The 22656-nt window shown below is 52.7% G+C and overlaps 1 protein-coding gene across 7 annotated transcripts in view; it reads left to right on the top strand.

The window, feature by feature from the left end:
• ZFAT (zinc finger and AT-hook domain containing) overlaps positions 1–22656 on the top strand; it is a 345664-nt gene that overhangs the window by 259591 nt on the left and 63417 nt on the right. For 6 of the 7 annotated variants that reach the window (XM_078441802.2, XM_078441799.2, XM_078441798.2 and 3 more), the window contains one exon: positions 80–210. In XM_078441802.2, the coding sequence (XP_078297928.2) occupies positions 80–210 (131 nt within the window). Of the gene's footprint in view, positions 1–79; positions 211–1831; positions 3675–22656 lie in introns of those variants that run through there. The other variant, XM_060611392.3, reaches the window with a different exon arrangement.

The raw sequence follows: 22656 nt of genomic DNA, 5'->3' as shown, positions 1-22656 counted from the left end.
TGTTAAGGTCTGGTTTTGCACTCAGTGCCCTCCAGTGCCACTGGGCTTAATGGTGACCTGTTTGTTTCTTCCATGTAAGGGGACCGACTTGACCCCACGGCTGTGAACATCCTCCAGCAGATCATCGAGCTGGGCACCGAGGCCCATGATGCCACCGCTGTGGCCTCGGTGGTTGCCATGGCTCCAGGGACAGTGACTGTCGTGAAACAGGTAAGGACCCTTCCCTGCCTCTTAAGTATCATCCCCTCACACTGCCACACGCCCTGTCTCTCTCCTTCCCCGTGGGTTTTCAAGGCCTAATTTACCTACGGTGGGGTTTGGAAAGAGAGAGCTCAGTCTCACGCATTTCTTACTCTGCCTCCGATTATTATGGGCTCGTGTCTTCAGGAGCTCCGTGTGTGGAGGTATGTTTTAGGGGAGAGGAATAATACAGTTTTTAAAATTTTGGAAACTTCATTTATTTCTCTTCAGAGAATCCCAGAGTGAAAATGAGCAGATGTGGACACACTTGGACACATCTGTCACGAAAAGCAGCCCTCGGTGCCAAAGGCACCAGCGAGCAGAATGAGTGGGGACCGTGGGGACAGGCAGAGAAGCCAGGAGGGCTTCCCCGTGGACCCCATGGACCACGGACCGGCCGTATTAGATATGCAGCGTCACCTGGCCGATGGCTGAGCCAATGGGAAGGACATCATCCGATTTTGAATCACGGTGACTCTACTTAATTGACAGTTAAACAGTTTGGCTCATTTCCACCCCCAGAGACCTTACCAGCTGTTAAAATGCAGTGTGTTTGGGAATTAGATCATCCTTTTGTTCTGTCTGTACCCATCTCTCTACTGCCTCTTGCTTTGTTTTACCAAAGATTTAGTCCAGCTTACCCAAGCACTTAAAAAAAGCAAAACAACAGTAAACACATCAGACTCAGGCAAAGTTCAAGTTCACGGAGTAAGGTGAAATGCACACTGTAGAGTTTTATGCAGTTAACCGTTCCTGTAGCCATTCATTCAGGAGGTACTTAGTAAACACCCGCTCTCACTGGGCAGCATGCCCGGGGTTCCAGGAGAGAACCAGTGCCTGCCATCAACATGGTTACTCTCTCGTGGGAAAAAAGTAAGACACACACGAACGAGTGAGACACAAAGGGTGTCAGATGGCAAATAAGTGCGGAGGAGGAAAGTTAAAAGGAGGAGGAGGCCTGTGGGCCCAGGAGTGTGCTTGGGGGCTATTTAGAAAGGACTGTCGGGTAGATTGCTGATGTTTGAGCAGAGCCCTGGGAGAGGCGTGTGTTATGGGAGGTATGCATGTTAGACTGTGAATTTGGTGCTGAATCGTAGAAGGGTAAAGCAGGAAATAGGCAACACGGACTTCGTAGAAGGAGTGGGTTTTCTTGGCACAGACAAATAAAGATGTTTCTTAGTGCGGCTCTGACATGAGGACCCGTGGGTGCCGTGTCCCCAGCAACCTCCCTTTGATAAATGGGAAGTACGCTTCCCGAGCTGTCTCCACGCCCGTGCCCCCAAGTGTGCCCAGGCCACAATGCAAAGCATGAAACCCAGGTGACAGAATTCTCTGTGGAGTTAGTACGTTCTGGTTCGACTCCGGCTTTCCTGACCTGCAGACAAAACTCAGCATGTCTAGGTGAACGTGTGGACCGCGTATCCCAGAAACGCTCCTCGGTTGGTGTGGTTTCTCTCAACAAGATCCTGCACAGAAGTCGCTCAGTGGGATGTGGCGTTTCGGTCTGCAGGGCCCTGGCGCCGGTGGGTTGGGAACAGACCCGCACGCCTTGTTGCTAACCACTCTGTTAGCTTCCTTTTGTATTTACTAGGTCGCTGTCTTCCGACTGTCTTACTGTAGCTTTTCTGAAACTGGTTTTCCGCACCGTGACCTGCGGAGTCCTGAGCTGGGCCTGGCGCTTCAGGAAGGGTCTTGCCGGTTTCCCTGCCAAATTCTTTTGAGAATTATAGGAAGGTGCTCCCGACGGTGATTTGCCACTGCTCCGGGACGTGATGTCTTGAGCGTCGCAGGCAGTGCGGGATACGGCTTAGATGTGCTTCAAGGCGTCAGGCTGCCAGCACCACGTGGCATGAGGCAGATAAGCCTCCGGTCCGACCAGTGTAAACAGGTACAGTGTGTTTTGGTGGCAGAAAACAGTGGCATCCTTTAGAGAATCTTGTGGTTTTTTGGAAACTCAGGGCGAGGAGGAGCATCCGTGTCCTGCACGGTCTGGAGCAGCTGCGTCTGGAAATGTTCCCCAAGAGTGTGTGTTCTCGTCTCCATCCTGCCTGTCTGGCCTGGGACCTCGCTGGCTGGGGCTGTTGCTACTTAATGGGTGGAGGATGGGCGGATGGACCGGTGAGCGGGCAGACAGCAAACACCCCCTCCTTTGGCAAAGGGGTTGCAGTGTGTTAAAGAATGCCCTCTGAACTCAGTTATCCTATCATTGAAATGTCGAGATGGCTGTTTTTATTAGAGAAATTGGTGTGATATTTTTCTTCTTTTCTGAAACTCTGGTCTAGGATTTTTCAGCAGAGGAATTACCTCTGCATGACGAGTGTGCTTGCACCACCGCGGTGTGGACTCTGGCGTTCCTGTTGGCATAAAATATTGCCCTTCCTTCCCCGTGCAGGGGACCTCGGTGCTGGGGATTTCGTCCTGCTGCAACCCAAAATAATAACACACATAGTAGTTGCTCATTAATGTTCATTAAGTAGGATGGAGGGAGCTCTGGTTTTCACGTTTGGAATTATATCCCGTAGAACAGTACTGGAAAGGAAAAAGCAAGATCACCTTGTCAGTAAAGTACATGGCATGTGTTGCAGAAAAAAAGGTTTTCAGGTTGCTACTGGATAGCTTATTTGGAGATCTTTTTCAGCTTTCCAGTTTTATACATATCTTCCACAGGGCCAAAAACATTCCAGGTTGTGTGTGAATGGATTCTGGAGGTTTAAAAATCTCAAGATTTCTTTCCCATGTGAAAAAATAGTTATATGCTCTGTTCCTAATTTTATTTTTTCCCAGTTTATTAATGTTGATTGAAAGGATCTTTTCTTTACAATTTTTTTTAACATTTATTTATTTTTGAGAGAGAGAGAGAGAGGCTGAAAGAGAGGGAGACACAGAATCTGAAGCAGGCTCCAGGCTCTGAGCTGTCAGCACAGACCCCGATGCGGGGCTCAAACCCACAAACTATGAGATCATGACCTGAGCCAAAGTTGGACACCTAACCGACCTAGCCACCCAGGCGCCCCAGAAAGGATCTTTTCTATATGAAAGTGAATCAGTGATCATTGAAAGTGGTTAATTTCCAGTCTTCTTGGGTTTTCAGTTTCTGGGTTGAAAATACCGGCAGGCTTGGTGGGTAGGCTGGGGGTATTGGAAGCAAAGAGCTAAGAAAAAATGGTTTCTTGGGTTGCTTTCTTCTTGTTCTTAAATGAGACATGGAAAAGACTTCACCCATAATTCAGACTGTTTAAATTTTCAGTTGGACACAGAAACATGTCCTCAACGATTTCCTGTCACATCTTTTTTCTCAAGTGTCAGCATTAGAAACAGATTCATGGGGATCGAGTGTCTTGAAGTGTTCAGGAGGACGAGTCCTTACGCGTACCGCACCAGCCGGGCCCGGGGAGACGCTCGAGAGCTTTTAGTGCGACTAATTGTATTTATGAAGACCAGACAGCTTTCGATAAATAAATTGGTTTCTCCCCCACCCCCCCGCCTTTTGTTAAATCTTGATTTAGGGTTTTATGAGGAGGAAATTTATCTTTGATTAATAAAACTGCCTTCAGTAGATGAAGGGTGAGACCTGCCAGCACAGGAAATATTAGCATAAGCATCTCTGAGTCAGTCAGTTACTTAAAGAAAAAACAGATGCACCACCACCACCTCCGTGGCTCACGGCTTAAATGCCCCTTTGCTGTTTTTCTGGATCAAAATGTATGTTTGAGACTGAAAGCTAACATTTTATGTACTGATGTACAGCATCCGCTTAGCAGACGGCCCATCTGCAGCGCACCCGTCACCGTGTGCGGCATCATGGTTCCCTCGCTCCTCTGGCTGCTGCGACAAATGGCCCCCGAGTGAGTGGCTTCAGACTGCACAGATGTATTACCGAATAATTCTGGAGGTCAGAAGTCTAAAATGGATTTCACTGGGCCAGAATCAAGGCTTCGACAGCTGCGTTCCTCCTGGGAAGGATTCCCTCTCTTGCCTTTTCCAGCATCTAGAGGCCCCGGCATCCCCGACCTGAGGCTCCCTTCCTCCATCTACAGGGCCAGCAAGGGCAGAGCGAGCCTTCTCACACCCCATCGCTCTGGCCTCTGCTTTCTCGCCTCGTTGCTTTCGCTCAGTCAGGCCCTCCTGCCTCCGTCTCATAAGGACCCTCGTGATTATATTAGGTCCTCCCAGATAATCCGGGATAATCTCCCTATCTCGAGGCCCTTAACTTAATCACATCTGCAAAGTCCCCTTTGTCCTGCAAGGTAACAGTCTTCAATTCTGGGGATTAGGGCATGGACCTCTTTGAGGTGGGGGCGCGTTAGTCTGTCTACCATGCTGGGTTCTGAGGTTAAGATAGGTCCTGCTCTCAAGAGGCAGATAAACCTGGCGAAGGAAATGATTCACTCTTTTATTCAGCAAGCACCCCTGAGCTGCTTCGACCAGCCTGGTGCTGTTCTTGGCTGTTTCAGTGAACAAAACAAACGAATGGTACGCTTGAGCTTGCTTGCTTGCTTTTTTTTTAAATTTATTTATTTTGGGTGGTAATGGAAACACAAGCGGGACAGGGGCAGAGAGAGAGAGAGGAAGAGAGAGAATCCCAGCATGGAGCCCAGCGTGGGGCTCGAACTCCTGAACCGTAAGATCATGACCTGAGCTGAAACCAAGAGTCTGATGCTCAACCGACTGAACCCTGCCCCCCCCCACCACCAGGCACCCCAAGGAGCATACCTTGTAATTGAGGGAGATAGCTAATGTGTACGTGTACGATAAATAACGTGGTATGCTGGAGGTGAAAGGGGAAAATAGAACCAGCAGAATTCAAGAGGTCTGAAAAATGCGGACCTTAAACAGGCAGCTCTACCCGAGAGTAATGAACGCTTTGGGGATGTCAGCCATTGCCTCATGGGTGCTGTGGGAGCACCAGGGGCTGCCCACCTTGAACCTGGGTCTGGGATGAGGGCACGTGTTGGGCAGAAAGGGCTTCATGGACGCCATGATGCCCGAAGGGAGTTCTGGATGGTAGCAGGGGGTTGGGTGGGCACGGGGCTCCAGGCAGAGGAGAGAGCAGGAGCTGGTGGTCAGTGCTGGGTGACTGGATGCAGGGGGCGGGGGCAGGTGGGGCCCCACTTCAGTTAAATGATGGGCCCTCTTGCAAGCACCAAGTGGTGACAGAGGAGTCACTGCCCAGAAGGACCTCAGCCTGGTCTCTCCCTTCACTGTCCCTTCCCACTGCTCAAAGGCCAGTGAAGAAAGCCTGAGTCCAGAGAGCCCACAGCTTCCTGTCACTTCTCGGAGCCAGATGTCCTTTCTCCATGGGCTTCTTGACCTGTGTTACCCCTCTTGAAGGCATGTTGGCATTTTTGACAGATCATAGTTTCCAGATTTTTCCATTTAGTCACAGAGCCCAAGTAGTGAATCTGCACTGAGCATTCCTGCCGTTTGATGATCAGAGGAACCCCTTGTCCTCTCTGATACTGTCACTGACACTGGGCATGGCCTCAGAGCCTGGTCCCCAGGCCAGCACGTGCACCACACCCCTTTCTTCCATGTTTCTGAATAGTAAGGAGACTTTATAATCACTCAGCATTTTCCTTTTAAGAAGGTCAGGATGACTGAACAGGTGGTTTTTATGATATGGGTCTTTTTGAGTTAAAAAAAAAAGCGTGTTGCTTATTACTGTTGAGGGTGACCCCTAGACAGCAGTTGGGGGGGTGCATTGTGGGGCATCACCCTCTGGGGCTGTGGGGGTATCTGTCTGGGAAAGGACCTCTGAGCTGCAGGTGGAGTGGATATGTATTATTCATTCATCTGTTTGCTTTTAAAATCCAGTAGCCTTTCAGGGTCCATGTGGTATTTGTGGCCTGTCTGGAGCAGTTCCCTGTGCCCAGGGACTGACCTGTCACAGGGTTAGTCCAGGCGAGGCTGTCCAGGGGGCATGCACTTTGCCAAGCTCGCTTCTCTGTGACTCAGTTACCATTTCTGCTGAGACTTGATGAAAAAGCACGTTGTATTAGTGTTGTCCCGAGAAACAGAACCAATGGTGTGTGTATGTGTATGTGTGTATGTGGGTGCGTGTGCACGCGTGTATATCTGCATGTATACAGAGACTAATTACAAGGAATTGGCTCACCAGGTATGGAGGCCGACAGGTCCCAAGATGTACTATCTGTAAGTTGGAGCCCCAAGCGCTGACAGTGTAGTTCACCTGCGTCTGAAGGCCGGGGCACCAGGAGAACTGATGTTCCAGTCTGAAAGCCAGGAGGCTCGAAACCCGGGAAGAGCTGGAGTCCAAAGGCAGGGAGAAAACCCAGTGTTCAATCTCCAGGGTAAGCAGGCAAGACAAATCTTCTTCTTCAAGGAGAGCCAGCCTTTTGGCTGTGTCCAGGCTTTGGCGGATTGGCTGAGGCCCACTCACACTAGGAGGGCAGTCTGCTTTACTTAGTCCTTTACTTTCAATGTTTTTGTGTTTTTTTTTCCTTTGCAGATTTTTACTTAAATTCTAGTTAGTATACCGTGCAGTATTGGTTTCCGGAGTAGAATTCAGTGATTCGTCACTTACATACAACACCCAGTGCTCATCCCAACCAGTGCCCTCCTTAATCCCCATCACCCATCTCGCCCACCCCCTCCACCTCCCTCCATCAACCCTCAGTTTGTTTTCTGTGGTTAAGAGTCTCTCGTGGTTTGTTTCCCTCTCTTCTGTTCCTCTCCCCTTTCCCATATGTTCATCTGTTTTGTTTCATAAATTCCACGTATGAGTGAAATCATATGCTAGTTGTCTTTCTCCTACTGACTTTAATTATCGTAATACACTCTAGCTCCATCCACATCGTTGCAAATGGCAAGATTTTATTCTTTTTGATGGCCGAGTAATACTCCGTTGTATGTGTATATCACATCTTCTTTATCCGTTGCCCAGTCTCCATAGTTTGGCCATTGTTGGTAGTGTCGCTATAAACATCAGGGTACATGGACCCCTTCGGATCTGTAGTTTTGTATCCTGTGGGTAAATACCTAATAATGCAGTTGCTGGATTGTAGGGTAGTTCTATTTTTAATTTTTTGAGGAACCGCCATACTGTTCTCCAGAGTGACTGCACCAGTTTGCATTCCCACCAACCGTGCACGAGGGTTCCCCTTTCTCCACATCCTCACCAATACCTGTTGTTCCCTGTGTTGTTAATTTTAGCTATTCTGACAGGTATGAGGTGGTATCTCATTGTGGTTTTGATTTGTATTTGCCTGATGATGAGTGATGTTGAGCATCTTTTCATGTGTCTGTCAGGCATCTGGATGTCTTCTTTGGAAAAGTGTCTATCCATGTCTTATGCCCATTTCTTCACTGGATTATTTGTTTTTTGGGTGCTGTGTTTGGTAAATCCTTTATAGATTTTGGATACCAACCCTTTATCGGATATGTCATTTGCAAATATCTTCTCCCATTCCGTCGGTTGCCTTCAGTTTTGTTGATTGTTTCCTTCACTGTGCAGAAGCTTTTTATCTTGATGAAGTCTCAATAGTTCATTTTTCTTTTTGTTTCCCTTTCCTCCGGCAGAGTGTCTAGTAAGAAGTTGCTGCCGCTGAGGTCAGAGAGGTTGCTGCCTGTGTTCTCCTCTAGATTTTGATGGTTTCCTGTCTCACGTTTAGGTCTTTCATCCATTTTGAATTTATTTTTGTGTATAGTATAAGAAAATGGTCCAGTTTCATGCTTCTTCATGTTGCTGTCCAGTTTTCCCAACACGTTTGTTGAAGAGATTATCTTTTTTTTTTTTTGTTTATTTTTGAGAGAGAGAGAGAGAGAGAGTGAGTGAGTGGGGTGGGGGCAGAGAGAAAGAGAAAGAGGAAGACACAGAATCAGAAGCAGACTCCAGGCTCCGAGCTGTCAGCACAGAGCCCGACGCAGGGCTCGAACTCACAGACTGTGAGATCATGACCTGAGCCGAAGTTGGATGCCCAACTGACTGAGCCACCCAGGTGCCCCGAAGAGACTTTTTTCCGTAGGATATTCTTTCCTGATTTGTTGAAGATTAGTTGACCATATAGTTGTGGGTCCTTTACATTAAATGTTAATTTCATCCATAAACACCTTCACACAAACCATCGAGAATAATGTTTGACCAAATATCTGGGCATCCGGTGACCCAGTCAAGTTGACGCATGAAATTAACCATCACACATGTCTATGTGCATTTCAGAGTGTCAGCCGAAGGTCATTGTTTGCTCCAGGCAGTTATTTAGTGAAATACCCAGTTGTCACAGAAATGACTTTGATTTACAGATTTCAGAGAGGTTTGGCAGCTTCCGGAAAGCATACGTATTTTGGTAGCTGTACACATCTCTCACAGTTGATATTTCAGTTCAAGGCTCAGGAATGAGCTCCCATCCTGCAGATTCTTGAGGGGGTCACAGTTGAGATGCCAGCAGAACCACACCAGCCCCGGGGTGGGGGGTGGGGGGTCTTCTACTGAACACGAATATTCCACCTCAGTTGGCAGGTCAAGAGCAATTAGATCGTTGTTACTGTACCTCTGCCCGCTGAGTGACTATTTCACCGGTGACTGTGATTAGCAATACTCTGTTGGCAGGGCCCGATCTGTCCACACCGTGCATCTTGCTTACAGCTAAGGAGTCATGCTCCCAGATCAGGGGTGGTGCACCCGCTCGTTATTCCTGGTTCTCTGCAACCCTAGAGTTGCCACTCTTCTGTTCATGATTTTCCCTGGATGTGCTGGATTTTTCCAAGCTGTCGGCCAGGGCCCCCGCGGCAGGGAGCGGCTGAAAGGAGCGATTAATAAGACGGTCTCTGACCTGCAGGCACCCTGCCTACTTCCCTCATGCAGACCCTCGGCTGGCACGGTGCAGAATTATGCTGCCACCTTCTTGTTCGGAATCCCAAATGCTCTTACCACATGCTTTCACTGCTGATTTGAAAAACAAACAAACAAAAGCAGAAATCCCATATTTGCCCAAAGCAACCCATCTTCTGCCAGCTGCTTTCCCACGCCCTTTGCCATCTCTTGGCGGGTCACCTGTGGTGGATGGAGCCGGAGGGTGAAGTTGACGTGTTAGTCTGGGGGAGAGGGGCGTGCGGAGCCCCCCTGGGCTCAGTGTGCAGTGCTTAGTCCAAGAGGCAGTTTTGATAGCAGTTCGGGGGGTAAGACATGTTGGTTGCCAGCCGACGCTAGAATTGTTGCTTGTTGTTTGCAGTTCATTATTTTTGCAAGGAAATGCAGTCCATGTCTGTGGCTGACCACGTATACCATTTGCCTGCTTGCGAGAAAGTGCAGGTGCAGCCTGTCCTGTTTTTAATTGAAGGCCCTGAGTCATCCGGTCTCCTGATGCCCTTTTGTGCTGTCCGTGTGTCCAAGGGCATCTGGTAGGAGACGCTGTTCTGCAGAAGGTGCTTCTCAAGTGCAGCCGTGGCTGGGAGAAGCCTCCCGCCCTGCGATCCTGCTGGAAGGAGAGCTCAGAGGCTGCCTCCTCTGGGGGTGGATGTTGAGCGTTTCATGATACTTGTGGCAAAATAAGGGGGACAGGGATCTGGAAGGTGACTTGTGTGAGGCTCCAAAATCTGTTTTCAGTGTTCTTTTAAAACAGTCACTGCATTCTATTAATATGATTGTTCAACTGCACGGCAAGAGACCTGGCGGCAGAATCGCATTGGCACAGAGACTCTTGCAATCCTTAAGAGGTCAGAGAAGATCCTGGCCATCTGCGTTGTCATAAAGCTGGACCGAGTCGAGATCTGTCCCCTTATCCTGCCCACAAAAGGGACCAGGAGAAGCCCTTCCTGTTTTGTTATCCACTTAAGTTCAAATAACTGGTGAGTTGATGGACTTTTCTTGTTCCCGCAGGAGGTACTTTTTAACTCACGCGGTGAGCAGACCTGTCCCTGACTTCCAGCACCACCCACAGGGTGGCAATAACAGGAGCGCCTCTCACGCTTCCTCTCTGTTCTCCTCTCCCCTCCAGGACCCCCTTTGTCTTCAGAGCACTTGCCTGAGTACGGGAGACATCACAATTGCAGCGTTTCCTCCTTTTACACCACGATAAAACACTGGCGTCTTCAGTTCTGTTGTTTATTCTCCTTTGCCATTGTGGTGGTTTTGCCATGGTTGTGGTTCGTCTTTCCAGAAGATTAGGAAAAGGCATACGTGACTTTAAAAGAGCTGATAGTATGTGCAGCTGCTCGCGTGTTCTATTCCTCCTCGCGTGGTGGGAATGTCCTGTGTGTTCCGTGCCTCCTGGTTTTGTAGGGTAATTACAGTCAAGATGGACCCCGATACCTTTGGAAGGGCCCACGCAGGGGAGTCATGGGTCTTTTGCAGGCGACCGAATGCATTGCATGTTGCAGGGGCCGAGGGCATATGTGTGACTGCTTCCTAACTCTTGGCGGGGGCTGGTGGGGGAGGGTCTAACACCGGCCTCTCTGTTAGGGCCCTGATGGATGTCTGCAATCCAGATAGACATCTCCTTTTATTCCCAGTCCTTTTGAGCTTTATAGAAGCACGAAGTGTCACCGATGACTTTCTTTGTTTTCCCCTTATCATATCCCGTACTATGAGAACCGGTTGGTTGTCAGCTACACGTCTTGGGTAGTGAGGTTTGGCTCTCGCCTAAAGAACTTTATGGTACCATTTATTTGATCCTGGGGCCCTGCCAGTTTTAATTCTGTCAGGCTCCTAATTATACACACAGGTAGCCTCTTCCAATGCTTTTGGACTTAACGTTCCTTCTAGAATGTTGTTCTACCGCTGCTGCAGGGTGACCTTCACGATGTCGATCCAGATTCAAAACATTCATTCAGGGTCTTGGCAGTGGGTTATGCTCCCTTGTCACCTAATGCCAACTCCTGTCCTTTGTGAGCCTTCCTTAGTGCTCCCTTAGCCCTGTGAATCTTTATCTTTGTTTTAAATAAAACCTCCTTCAGAGACCTCGGTGTCTGCTGTGATTTCGGGAGGATGACTTGAAGAATTGCATCCTTGTTCCCACCTCTCTTATTACTTGCTGAGCTCCTTTATCCCCTGGCAGTGATGGAAAATTCCACTTCTTTGCGAGATTTTAAAGTAAAAATAAGTGCCATGATCTCTCTGTGGCCATGTGGGAAATTGTCTGAAAAAATAGAGGATAAAGGTTTCCCGATCTCATTCCGGCCCTCTTGTTCATATAAAGCACCTTTCACTAGCCTGGGGATGTCAGTCTGTTGAACTTTTCTTCTCTTTTCTCTTCCTTTTCCCTGAGCCCTGATTTTCCTACCGTTGGGCCCCCGGAAGCTGTGGCTTGGCTGGTACTGTTTGCAGAATCCCACTTTGAGTTTCAGTATTGTTGGGTTTTCTCACTGCTCCTGGGGGCCTGTTTCCTGATCCACAGCCTGGGCTGGGGCAGGTGGGTCTCATCGGCCTCCTCCCATCTCTGCAGCTCGCCCCACAACAGCCCTGATAGGAGGGAGCCACAGCCGTGGGCCCCATCTGAAGGATATGTGCTCTTGGCCTTCCTTGAGTTTGCCCCGGGGCAGGGCTGCGGCCAGCAGGTTCCACTTTGCATTCCCCCCCCCTCCCCACCCCGGGAGCAGTCACCTCCGTCCTGCTCTGAGGAGTTCCCCTAACCCAGCGCTGGGGACTCCACAGCCCTCCCTCCCCATCCCCGTTAGCTTCCCTAGCCGTGAATGCCCACTCTCCACTCCAGTGCTCAGCCTGAAACCAGGGGGTCCCCACGTGTGATTGTCAGCACGTCTCCCCTTGCTGTGGCATCTGCCCCCACAACACACCTCACGTGTCCCTGTGTCCAACAGCCACCCACTCCATCTAGGCAGCTGCTACTCCAGACGTGGTCTCTGGACCAGTGGCATCAGTCTCAGGGAGCTTGTTAGAAGCTCAGAGTGTCTGGCTGCACCCCAGACCCCCCAAGTCAGGCGGCACGTAGCACCGTCCCTGGTCCCCACTGATTTGTATGCGTGGCCGAGTCTGAGAAGCTCTGCTCTAAACTGTTGGTCTCCCCACCCTGGTTTACAGACCTTCTCTTCACTGATGTCCTTACCTTCCCTCCTACTGTTCTAAGGATTCCAGCACCCCTCACTTAAAACCCTCCGGTAACTTAGAAAGTGTTCAGTAAACTGGGAATAGGACCTCCCCACAGCAGTCTGGCGCCCCTGCCTCCCTCTGCCCCCGTGCTTATAGTGTGTCCGCCCGCTGGGCGACCTGCTGATCCTCTTTTCGCACCTTCGCGCCCTCTGCCCAGAACGGTCACTCATCACCAGCCTTTATGGGGCTCACTTCCTGTCGCACGGGGTCAGCTGCAGGGCCACGCTCTCCGTCAAGCCCGCTCTCGAGCTCTCCGGACCACGTTGGACCTTCTCCGGAACCCGTGGATGGGATGAGCAGTCCTCCTTGGGCTGTGTCATTAGGTGGTGCAGTTGACCTTGACATCGGAAGAGTAGCCAGGTTGGGCCGTGTCTAGTCCATGAGCCCTTGAAAGCAGAGAACTTCCTCACCTGGTGGCAGACGTCGGCGAGATGAGAAGCAGAAGCATTTGTGTCTTCAGCTACTTCGCTTGTGGTTCTCTCTTGGGCAGAAATCGGAAGCGAGCCCAGTCACCGAACCCAGATGAGAAGCGGAGCACCCCTTTGTTACCGTCAGGCAGGCCGGCCGCACCGTGCAGGCCTCTGGGCAGAGTGGAGGCCTGGAGGCTTTGGGGGCCTTCTTGCTTCCGGGTCCACGCCCACCCCTGCTATTTGTAACTGCAAGGAAGTGGCCATCCCGCTCTGCCCACAGCAGCCGTGGGAAGCGGGAGGGCTGGGGGAAACGGCTTCCTGGGGGCAGACGCTCGCAGAGGAAGCCCAGCCTGTGGGCTTGTCAGGGGCCGTCACCTGCATCTGTGGGGAGAACGGGGGCCTCCTCCCCAGTCAGGACAGTAGGAAGGGGTAGGACACGGGCTGAGTCAAAGCTCTCCTGTCCTCCGGCAGCAGAGGAAATGGGAGGAGGTGGGATGGGAGTGTGCCCCTCTCACGACCGTCCTTGGGCCCTTGTCACAGACCACACCCTAGTGTGCCTGGACTCACCTCTACCTTCCCCATCAAATGGGGGCTCGCTGAGAGTGGGGTTTGCTCTCCTTCTTCTGTGGGGTCTCCAGCTCTTAGCTTGGGGCCTGCCATGTTTGGAGGCTTCCCTCGTGCCCGGCATCAGGAATCGAGGATCGGATGGCACGCATCTGAGCCGGGCGGACTCAGGCTCCCTTCACCGTGGGCTGCAGCTGCCGTGGGTGCCCGGCCCGGGGAGCTGAAGGCCTCCCTAGACACACAGCACGGTCACCCCAGGCCATGTCGAGTGGGTGGAGAAGGAGCCCGTGGCACAGCCGGGAAGGGAGCAAGTGCCTAAAAGGGAGTCAGCCTATGTGGGCTTGAAGTCACATCCGTCACCTAACGGTATGTGACCCGGAACAAAGCACTTCTCTTTGTTTTTTTGTTTGTTTGTTTGTTTTGTATTTTAGAAAGAGAGAGTGAGCAAGTAGGGGAGGGGCAGACAGAGAGGGAGAGAGAGAATCCCAAGCAGGCTCCACACTCAGCCCGGAGCCCAGAGCAGGATTTGATCCCTCAACCCTGGGATCATGATGTGAGCTGAGATCAAGAATCGGACCCTCAATCGACTGAGCCACCCAGGCGCCCCAAGAACTTTTCCTCTTTGAACTTGTTTTCTTATCTGTAAAATGGGACAGTAATAGAACCTACTGCGTGGGGCTAACGTACAGATTACGTGATTATGCAAATGAAGCAGCTAGCAGTGCCTGGCTTGTGATTAAGTCCTCAATAAATCTTAGCTCCTGCCATAGGAGTGACATAGCTCCTTGTCCCCTTTCTGTGCCTGTAGAATTCAGCCATAGCAGTTTCTGCTTCTAGAAGTTTCTGTTCAGCAAAGAGGTACTAACACAGCTATCCAGGGCCTGTGCTTGGCATTAGGAGTCCCAGGGTTTCATAGGAGAGTTTGTTGCTTGGTCCAGACAGATAAACGGGTAGTTGCATCGTGTAGATTAACATCGAGTCTGTCAGGTCAGCACTGAGAAAGGCCGGGGGCTGCAAGGATGGTCACTTGGGGTGATTTTGAGAAAAGTCCACGAGGGTGGAGGACTTCTCTCCTGAGCAGCGTGCCGAGGAAAATGTTCTCAGAGTGCAGCACGGGGGCTTCGGTGAGAAGAATGACCCTGAGAGCTGCCGTCTGTGGACGGGTTCCCAGGCGGGGGTGAGGCTTGTAGGGAGAAGCATGTCTCCCGTGTGAGGTGCCCTACGGGGCTGCACAGCCCCCCCGCCAGCACCTGGCACTAAACAGAAGTTCAGTACCTGTGTGCTTAAAGGCCAAGGAAGTAAAGCATTATGCACAATAAACTTGTCTAAATAGCAAAAGATATTCCTAGGCAGTAAGAAGCTGTTTCCAGCTTCTTTCTGTTTCCAGACTCCTTCCTCCTTCCCTGTCACGGTGCATGTGCTCTGGTTCTGTTTGAGTTCAGCTTTAAAATGTCTCCTGAATAATTCCGTTCAGATGGGTATCGAGCACCCTGCCACGTGGGCACGGTCTACAAGGGGGACATGGCGGGGCAGTGGGGTCGGGGCATCAGATACCTGCCCTTGGAGGGGAGGGCACCTGCTGGCGGTCATGAGCGCCGCGTGTGACCACCTGCCCTGCACCAGCCCCGTCATCACTCCTCACATGTGCGTAGAGAGACCACTCTGTCCACCCCATTTTACCACAGTTTCCAAGACAAGGATTCTTTTTTCCTCAGTTGATTGTTGAGACCACACTGAGCTGCTCTTGGACTCTTGAGAAATTCGAGACACATCAGATGTCTTAGCCCTTTTTGCTGGCCGAGCATCTGTCTCTAACCCCCCTCCACCGGCTGAGTGAATTTGGCCCACACGCAAACCTTCTTATCCTTGTTCTGTGATGGACGCAGGGCCAGTAGGGGGGCGTCTTTCTGTTTCCAGACGGCTCTCACAGCGAAGGGAGTTAGCCCCTCCCTTCTGCGCAGACTGGCCCTCGGCACCCTGTGGACAAGTCTGCTCCATGCAGGAGGGCTCCCCAGGCCCTGGGGTCTAGGAACCAGGCCGCCGTGTTGACCGGCCAGACCCCACAGCACCCCCAAGCGCCGGGACTTGATTGGGGATGGCAGTGACCGCCTGTAGTGAGCAGTCTTTACAGCCTGGGCTTTGGACTGTTTATAGGATCAATATTTTCAGAAAAGAAAGAGTATCTACTGTCTATTTACAACCAAGAGAAAAGTAGGGCGGAGGGGAGGCATTATGCAGTCTCCCCAGGAAGGATGAGTCACGGCCTTGCTCACTTGCTGGGCGTTTTGTCCTTTTTGAAAGGCTTTAAATCTTCATTGATACACGGAATGGTTTCTCCCTGCCTGTGAATATCTTTTGATGTTTCTACAAGTTTCTTGCTCATAATATCCTTATTTTGGTCCTGCATATACATACATATTTCTAGAGTTGGAAATTTACGATGCTTTTTTAACCAACCACATTCATTTATACCTCTTCTTTCCTCTATAAATTTGGTATGGTATTTACCATCCTCCCTTTGTTTCTGACATTTACAGCACCACACCTAATCGACGGCAAACGTGCTCGCTTGCTAACCTTGGGACATGGGTCTGCCAGCCCCACCTGTAAGCTCTTGCTCGGTTATACGTTCAGCAGTGGGTGAAACCCTAATTACTGGGAAAAATGAGGCTCCTTTCTCAGAGCTTAAACATACACAGGGGACTGTTTCACCTACAAGAACAGACTGCGGTGTTATCACTCTTGTTGTTTGGTTGTATTGGGATCATTCCTGTTGTTTGCTTGTATTTGGATCTCTATCTGCAGCCCTCTCTTTCCCTGCCGTGAAATCTGCGAATTCCTGCGGCAGAAGGGACCCTGGAAGGGTGTTCGCAGTCTGGGTATCCCACAGTGTTCAGGACCAGGGCCCTGTCCTTCAGGAAACCTCCTGCCCTGCCCCCAGGGGTCCAGGATGAGTGCCCCGCCTACCTCCTTCCCCTAAACAGAGCGCAAACCCGCGGGTACCAGCCCTGGCTCTGTACTGAAAGGTCTCCTTTAATGCCACACAATGTGGCCTAAAGCACAGGGGCTACGGTGAGCGCCCTTGGTGACCTCATGCATTTGGAGACACAGGCTTCTAAGGGGCCTCTGCCGTGGTCGCAGGTGACTCCTCCCCATGACTGGCACCATCTGACTGTGGCACCTGCACGGTCTCAGCTCTGCTGTCTTTGGTGGGTTCTGAGCAAGGGTAGCACATTTCTTAAAAGTTCTCCTCTGCATTCATTTTTCTCAGTGATTCATCCAAGAAGGAGGGACTCACTGTTTACTGTCTGCCAGGCGTGATGGGCGTCAGTGCTGGTAATGCTAGCTCAGGGCGCGGGGGGCTCCCGGGATGACAGGGCATAGACCCGATTCTCAAAGGAAAGGAGGTGGGGTGGGTGTTCAGGCAAGCAGAGCAGCAAGGACAGGAGTTCAGGGGCAGGAGAGAACACGTGTGTGGTCAGGGTGCAGAGCCGAGCATGGGGGAGGCAGGGACCGGGGCGGGAACATCCTTGTCCCTCCCACTGGGGGGCTGGGCTTCATCCGCAAGGCTACGACAAGCCACCCAGTAGTAGACGGAGGCAGTTAGAGGGACTGTAGGCCTTGGAGGGTCTCACCTGGCTTCGCCTTCCAGAATCCCCTGTTACTGGCTGTGGGATCTCAATAGCATGAGGTCAGGAGTGTGGAAACACTATGTAAACTGGCGGGGGGGTGGGGTGGAGGGGCTGCCCGCTAGGTCATGGGGCGAAGGGACGGTGGTACAAGGAAGCAGGTGGTGTCGGAAGATGCAGACTGAGGAGGTATGAAAAGGAAGGTGAGGAAGGACAGAGAGATGTGGTTCAGCGTGAGTTTAGGCACCTCTGTGTGGCCAGCCTTTCTGCACCCGTGCCCATGCTCGTGTGCATGTGCCCACACATCCACACACACACACACACACACACATGCCCACACTCATACATACACATGTGCTTGTACATGCATGCACAGATGTATGCATACCGACGCCCACATGCTCACGTACACACACACACACACACACACACATACTTACGACACACCTCCAGTTTGCCTCCTTGTGGCAGTCCAGCTGTTGTTCTAGGTTCTTCGTGTCTCCCGTGCCTGGCCTCATTCCGCCTGCCCATCATGGGCGATCATTCCATTCTGTGAGTCGATGCTCTGGACGGTGGCTCTGCCCTCCCGATGGCGTCTGAGTCCTGTCTGCCTCCCCTGCACCACCGTGGGCCGGTGGTGAGGCCGGCTCTCGGCCGGTCCTGAGAATGACCACGGCACCAACAGGAGGAGAGTGGGTGGGGCTCCCCCGTTCATTTCCTGCCCTGCAGCCCTGGGGGTCTCCCTTTCAAGGGCTGTGCCCCCGGAGACTCAGTGTGGTAAATAGGAGCTTGGTTCAGCATATGGGGAAGTGGATGGAGGTGTGAAGGAGGCCTGAAGCCATCTCCCTGCAGCGGCAGAGGTGACCGAGGGCTTTCTTCCCCCTGAAAACGTGAAGGAAGATCCCTGTCATGGAGACATTCGGACCAGAATCTCCCACGTGAAGGTGTTTAGTGTTTTCCCCACACCCGCCGGGGGCAGTAGGCTTGTGGGACAGCGATGGCATGTGGGCCGCGTCCTGATGGAGGTGCTTTGGTGCGATTTTCATCCCAAAGGGTTATGAAGCGAATAGACACTAAAGCAATGCCATCCCGACAGGTATGGTTCTGGCCTCTTTTCATTCTAGGGCCAACAGAGGTTTTAAACCTACCTTTGGTTACTCATCGTTTATTTCTGAGCTTGGAGCCAAGTTTAAATAAGGCGCTAGGTTTTGACGGAGCCCGACTGTTGCCTGGAAATTCCGGTGCCCGCCAGGACTGAAATTGCAGAGGTCTGATTGAGCTTCTGAGGGGTTTTGTGGACTGGAGCCCCTCCGCACGAGCTCATGGCCGACTCGGGCACCAGGAAGTTATCCATGCTGTTCTGAAAGCTCTGGGTGGGAGGCGTGATGCACGCGTGTTGTGTATTATAATCCGCCAGCCGTGTTTAGAAATGGTGTGTTTAAATACCCAGCTAGTAACAGCTTTCCCTTTTTTCTCGCTGCTGCTTCTGTGGGATTCAGCCGTGAGACACAGCTCTTTCTTTCCTTCACTGGCCTTTGTTTGTCATATGATGTCCTTGAAAGTCTCTGGGCTGTTCTGGTGTCCCGGGGGCGTTGTGGTCGGTGCGGTGCATGGCACAGGAAGGCGTGTGCTGGGCACGTGTTCCAGGGCACGGAAGGCTGTGCACAGAGGTGAAGTGCTGTTCCGGGGCAGGCTTCCCCACGGGACACCGCTTTCCCGGACGCCTTCCCGTCTGGCAAGACAGCCGCCTCCACGTACTTCTCCTGGCCAGTGTCAGGGATTCCTGAGGACAAGGTGTCCTTGCCGTCACTGTCCCCCAGGGGCGTTCTTGGGAGCATCTGTGTCTGAGGCATGGGGACACTCTGACAGAGGAGCCCGTCGGTATGTTCTTTTTAAAGCGGAAATGGAGCTGTGAAAACGGATGATGCCAGGGTTGGATGTGGGAGGCCAGCGGGAGAACCAGGAAGAGGGGCGGTCCCGTGCCGTGGGTGAGGAGCCCCAATCATCTGTCTGCCCGTCAAAGGCGTGACAGCCCGGGGGCTGCTGTGTGGCCCGGACCGAAGTATCTCCTGGCCTGGCGTCCAAGCGCGTGGGTGTGGGAGGGGGCAGAGCCCTGAGGGAGAGCTCTCCGCCTCCCTTGAGCCCCACGCTCCTCTGGAGCTGGGCACTGAATCCTCGAAGGGTGTTGTGACGACCGGCCGCTACGGCAGAAGCAAAATCCTTCCCGTGGCATCCGCACGTGCCCCCCCCCCCCCCCCCCCCCCCCCAGTACAGACTGCTGGGACCGCCCTTGGCGGTGAGAGGCAGCCGAATCCAGGAGCCGCAGAGCTGTGTTCATGTGTGTCCTCACTCTGTTACGTGTCTGCTGTGTTCACCCGTGGCCCGGGCCCCAGGCTAGACGGGCCGACCGTGTTCTCCCAGGAACCAGCCCTGCATCGTGGCCGGTGTGAGGCCACCTTGTGCAGGCTGGAGATTTTTCAGACCAAGAGTCAGAAGACCTGGGCAGCTTCCTTCCTCTCTGAGCCTGCCCCTCTCCCGTAAAATAAGGGGTGGACATTCAGGACTTTCGGAGCCAAAGGGGATCCCTGTGTGGACAGTTTGCCTCTGAGCCTCCCTGTGGTCTGGGAGGGCTCCCGTCAGACAGACCCCAGGGCCAGCAGTGGCCTGGCCTGGGGGGTGGTGGCAGCTCCAAGCTGCTCTCTGTGATGGCTTCCAGGTTCTACCCCCGGATAGTTCTGTGGGTGGCACCGGCGCCCCCCGTGTGTCCGCTCAGACCATGGCGCCGGGCTGGGACGCAGGAGCCCGTCCCTGCTCTCCAGAAGCTGCAGGCACATCGGGGAGATCTGTGCAGGATGGGCTGTGATACAGAGCCGGGTGAGGGCTCTGCACAGGCTCCGTATGGCGCGTGTGAGCGCAGGGAACCCCTCTTCCTTGAGGGCTCCCCCAGCGGGGGCCGCTTCTCGAATGCTGGGAATGAGAACGGACAACCTGCCCAGAAAGGTTTTTACAGAGAAAAGCAGACGTGGGACCAGGAGCAAGGGGAGCACTAGGGCAGGCAGGGGGGTAGGGAGAAAGTGAGACAGTGGGGCAGCTGGGCTGCTGGCCCGCCCCATCCCCATCAGCGCTTGCCCTCGAGCGGACGAGGGGGGCTGGCGGCCACAGGAGCGCTGGGTCTTGGCGGGAAGACCGTCCTTGGCAGAAGTAGAACCCAGCAGACAGCCAGCTGGTGTAGATCCTAGAGCTGCAGAACTCGGAGCCTGACTTAGTGAGTAATTTGTACAGTCCCGTGGGTTAAGGTTTTCTATTAAGCTATCTCTGCTGCTAATAATTTAGCTGGAAGATACGTTAGATACGGAATTGGGGAAACCCATCTCAGGGGATAATGACATTGTGAAGCCATATTATGTCTACCGTGGGGAACAATTTTAAGCCTGCGCTAATAGTTGAAGCTACGAGAGATGATTCTGAATGGAGGAAATGGTTGAGGGCTCTACGGGCAGCTGTAAAGCCTTTGGGTTGTGGAAGGTAATCATGTAACCCGATTGATCGGTGACACGGAATCCCATTAGTCGCTGTCCCACCACACCAGCCGAGGAGGGTCTCTGGCCGGGGGGGGGGGGGGGGGGGTCACCCAGACCGAGGTCCAGCTCTTGCTGCCTTCCAGCTGTTTGACCCCTGGTGAGTCACTGGGCTACTGAAGATTTCATTCAGAAAGGCCCCAGCACGAGGCACTGTGCGTCCAGGGCCGGCCAGCTGGACGCCGGGCCCCATGGGACGCGGAAGGTCCACGGTTTGCACGAACATGAAACGTGGGGCGTGGAGGGCGGAGAGGGGCTCCCTCCGCTGTGTTCCGTTCCCGGATCAGCTGTAGGTCAACGACAGCTGGCCTGGCAGGGCCCCTGGCTCACAAAGGCTCCTGAAAACATTAACACTGTCCTGCAGCAGGCCCAGGCAGGCTTCGGGAACCGTGGCCGTCGTGAGTTAGGTTTGGGGACTCGGTAAGGTGATGGAGCAGCGGCACGCGGACCCTCTTATGCCTGTGCCCGCCCCCCCCCCCCCCCCCAGAAGGACGCTCTTTGCAGGACTCCTGCAAAAGTCACATTTACCTTTGTCGCCATCTCTCTCCCTGGTGAATTAAGCCCGAAAGCCCGTGTTGGGAAGGTGTACTGTGTGCTCTCACCATTAGCAGTGGATGGAGTGAATGGTGATTGTGTCGCACAAAACCCTGGAGCTGAAAACTGAAGACACAAAACAGAAACAGAAAGGAAAAAGGGTTGTCTTTGGACAGACTTCATCCTTCGAGAAGGCGATACAAACAAATGCACGTATACATGTAAAGGGACAGTGAGACAAGTGTAACACTCAGGGAGTCTTGACCTCTCACGTTAGGCAAGTTTTGATTGGTGGGGTTTCACAGATGGGGTGATGCTGGCCCTTCTTGGAAAACCGTTCGTGTCTTCCTTTGTAAAACGAAGTCTTAGTCCCTCAGCTGAGGGAAGCCCTTCCGGACCCGACTGTGAACCTCGCTGCCGCTCCTTCCCAGTGCTCTCTCCGTCCTGTGACTTTGGCACGTTGGACAGATGCCCCCGGAGGGCCTCCCACGAGCAGATGGCCCCGTGGCCTGCAGCTCAGGGTGGGGCCCGGCGCCTCTGGCTCAGCCGGGAGCAGAGCCTCGATGCAGAGAGGGGTCCAGAGCAGAGGCCGAGGACGGGGAGCCTGGAGTGTGCGAGAGGGCTCAGAACAGAGCCCAGGTGAGGCTGTGGAAGCAGCGAAGAGGGTGTCCCAGTGAGTAAAGCTGAGGTCGGCTCAGCAATGTGAGATGGCGCAGAGCCTTCTGGAAAGGTGAAGACAGAACTCTGCCTGGTGGGTCTGCTGATTGGGAGATGCTCACTAGCCCCTCTCTGTCTGCGAAGCCTTTTGCCGCCACCGCGGACAGCACCACCCTCCATGACGCAGCCCCCGGGCCCCCACGCGACGGTAATAAGCACTTGGTTTACCGTTATTCCAAGCACGGCGGCCTCACTTGGTCTCTGCCTGTCTTCCTCCCCACGTCTGTGGGCAGAGGCCATGTCTGGGTCATCCCGGGACCTCCCCCTCCTCCTGGGCTGGCTCCAGAGAACACCCCTGTCATGGACACGGGAGGCTGCGGCCTACGCGGGGGCAGGGTTCCCCGTGTCCACGGCACTGGTTGCGGCCCTCGTCAGTACGGTGCCGTCGTGGTGTCCGTGTCATTCACAGGGACAGGCGTTTTTAGCCAGTGGAAACTCGCTGTTGTGACTGCCTCGCGTCTCCCGTGCCCAGGAGTGTGTGTGTCTCAGAGCTCGTGTGCTGGTTGATCTCAACATTTTTATCGCATCATCCGTTTACCTGAGGTGCAGCAGGCTTACTTGGCACGTGGAAGGTCCCAGGCCCTCAGCACGGATCACCCCGCCCCTGCACCTCTTCCTTTGTGTAGAATTTCCTGACAGTTAAGGGGAAAAAAAGCATTTGTTGTTCCCCTCCTTTCCCCAGCCTTCTGCCAGGCACTCTCTTTCAGTGTGAAATAAATCAATATTTGCTTCTAAAGTCTGGGTGCACAGTACATTTTCCCATTTAAATGAAATGGAAGCAAACATAAATGAAAAAAAAAAAAGAAAAGGTCGTGATTCACTGTAGAAAAACAAATCAGGCTAAATGTGTTAAGAGTTTCCACTCAGGATAGGTCTCTGCTTCTGGTGAATTCTTCCAGTCCACATTAGCAGCTCCTCCT

This window comes from Panthera onca, chromosome F2, assembly GCF_046562875.1.
Source record: "Panthera onca isolate mPanOnc1 chromosome F2, mPanOnc1 haplotype 2, whole genome shotgun sequence".
NCBI lineage: Eukaryota > Metazoa > Chordata > Mammalia > Carnivora > Felidae > Panthera > Panthera onca.
Note: the sequence above shows the minus strand (reverse complement) of the source record. Positions and strands in the feature narration are given on the sequence as shown.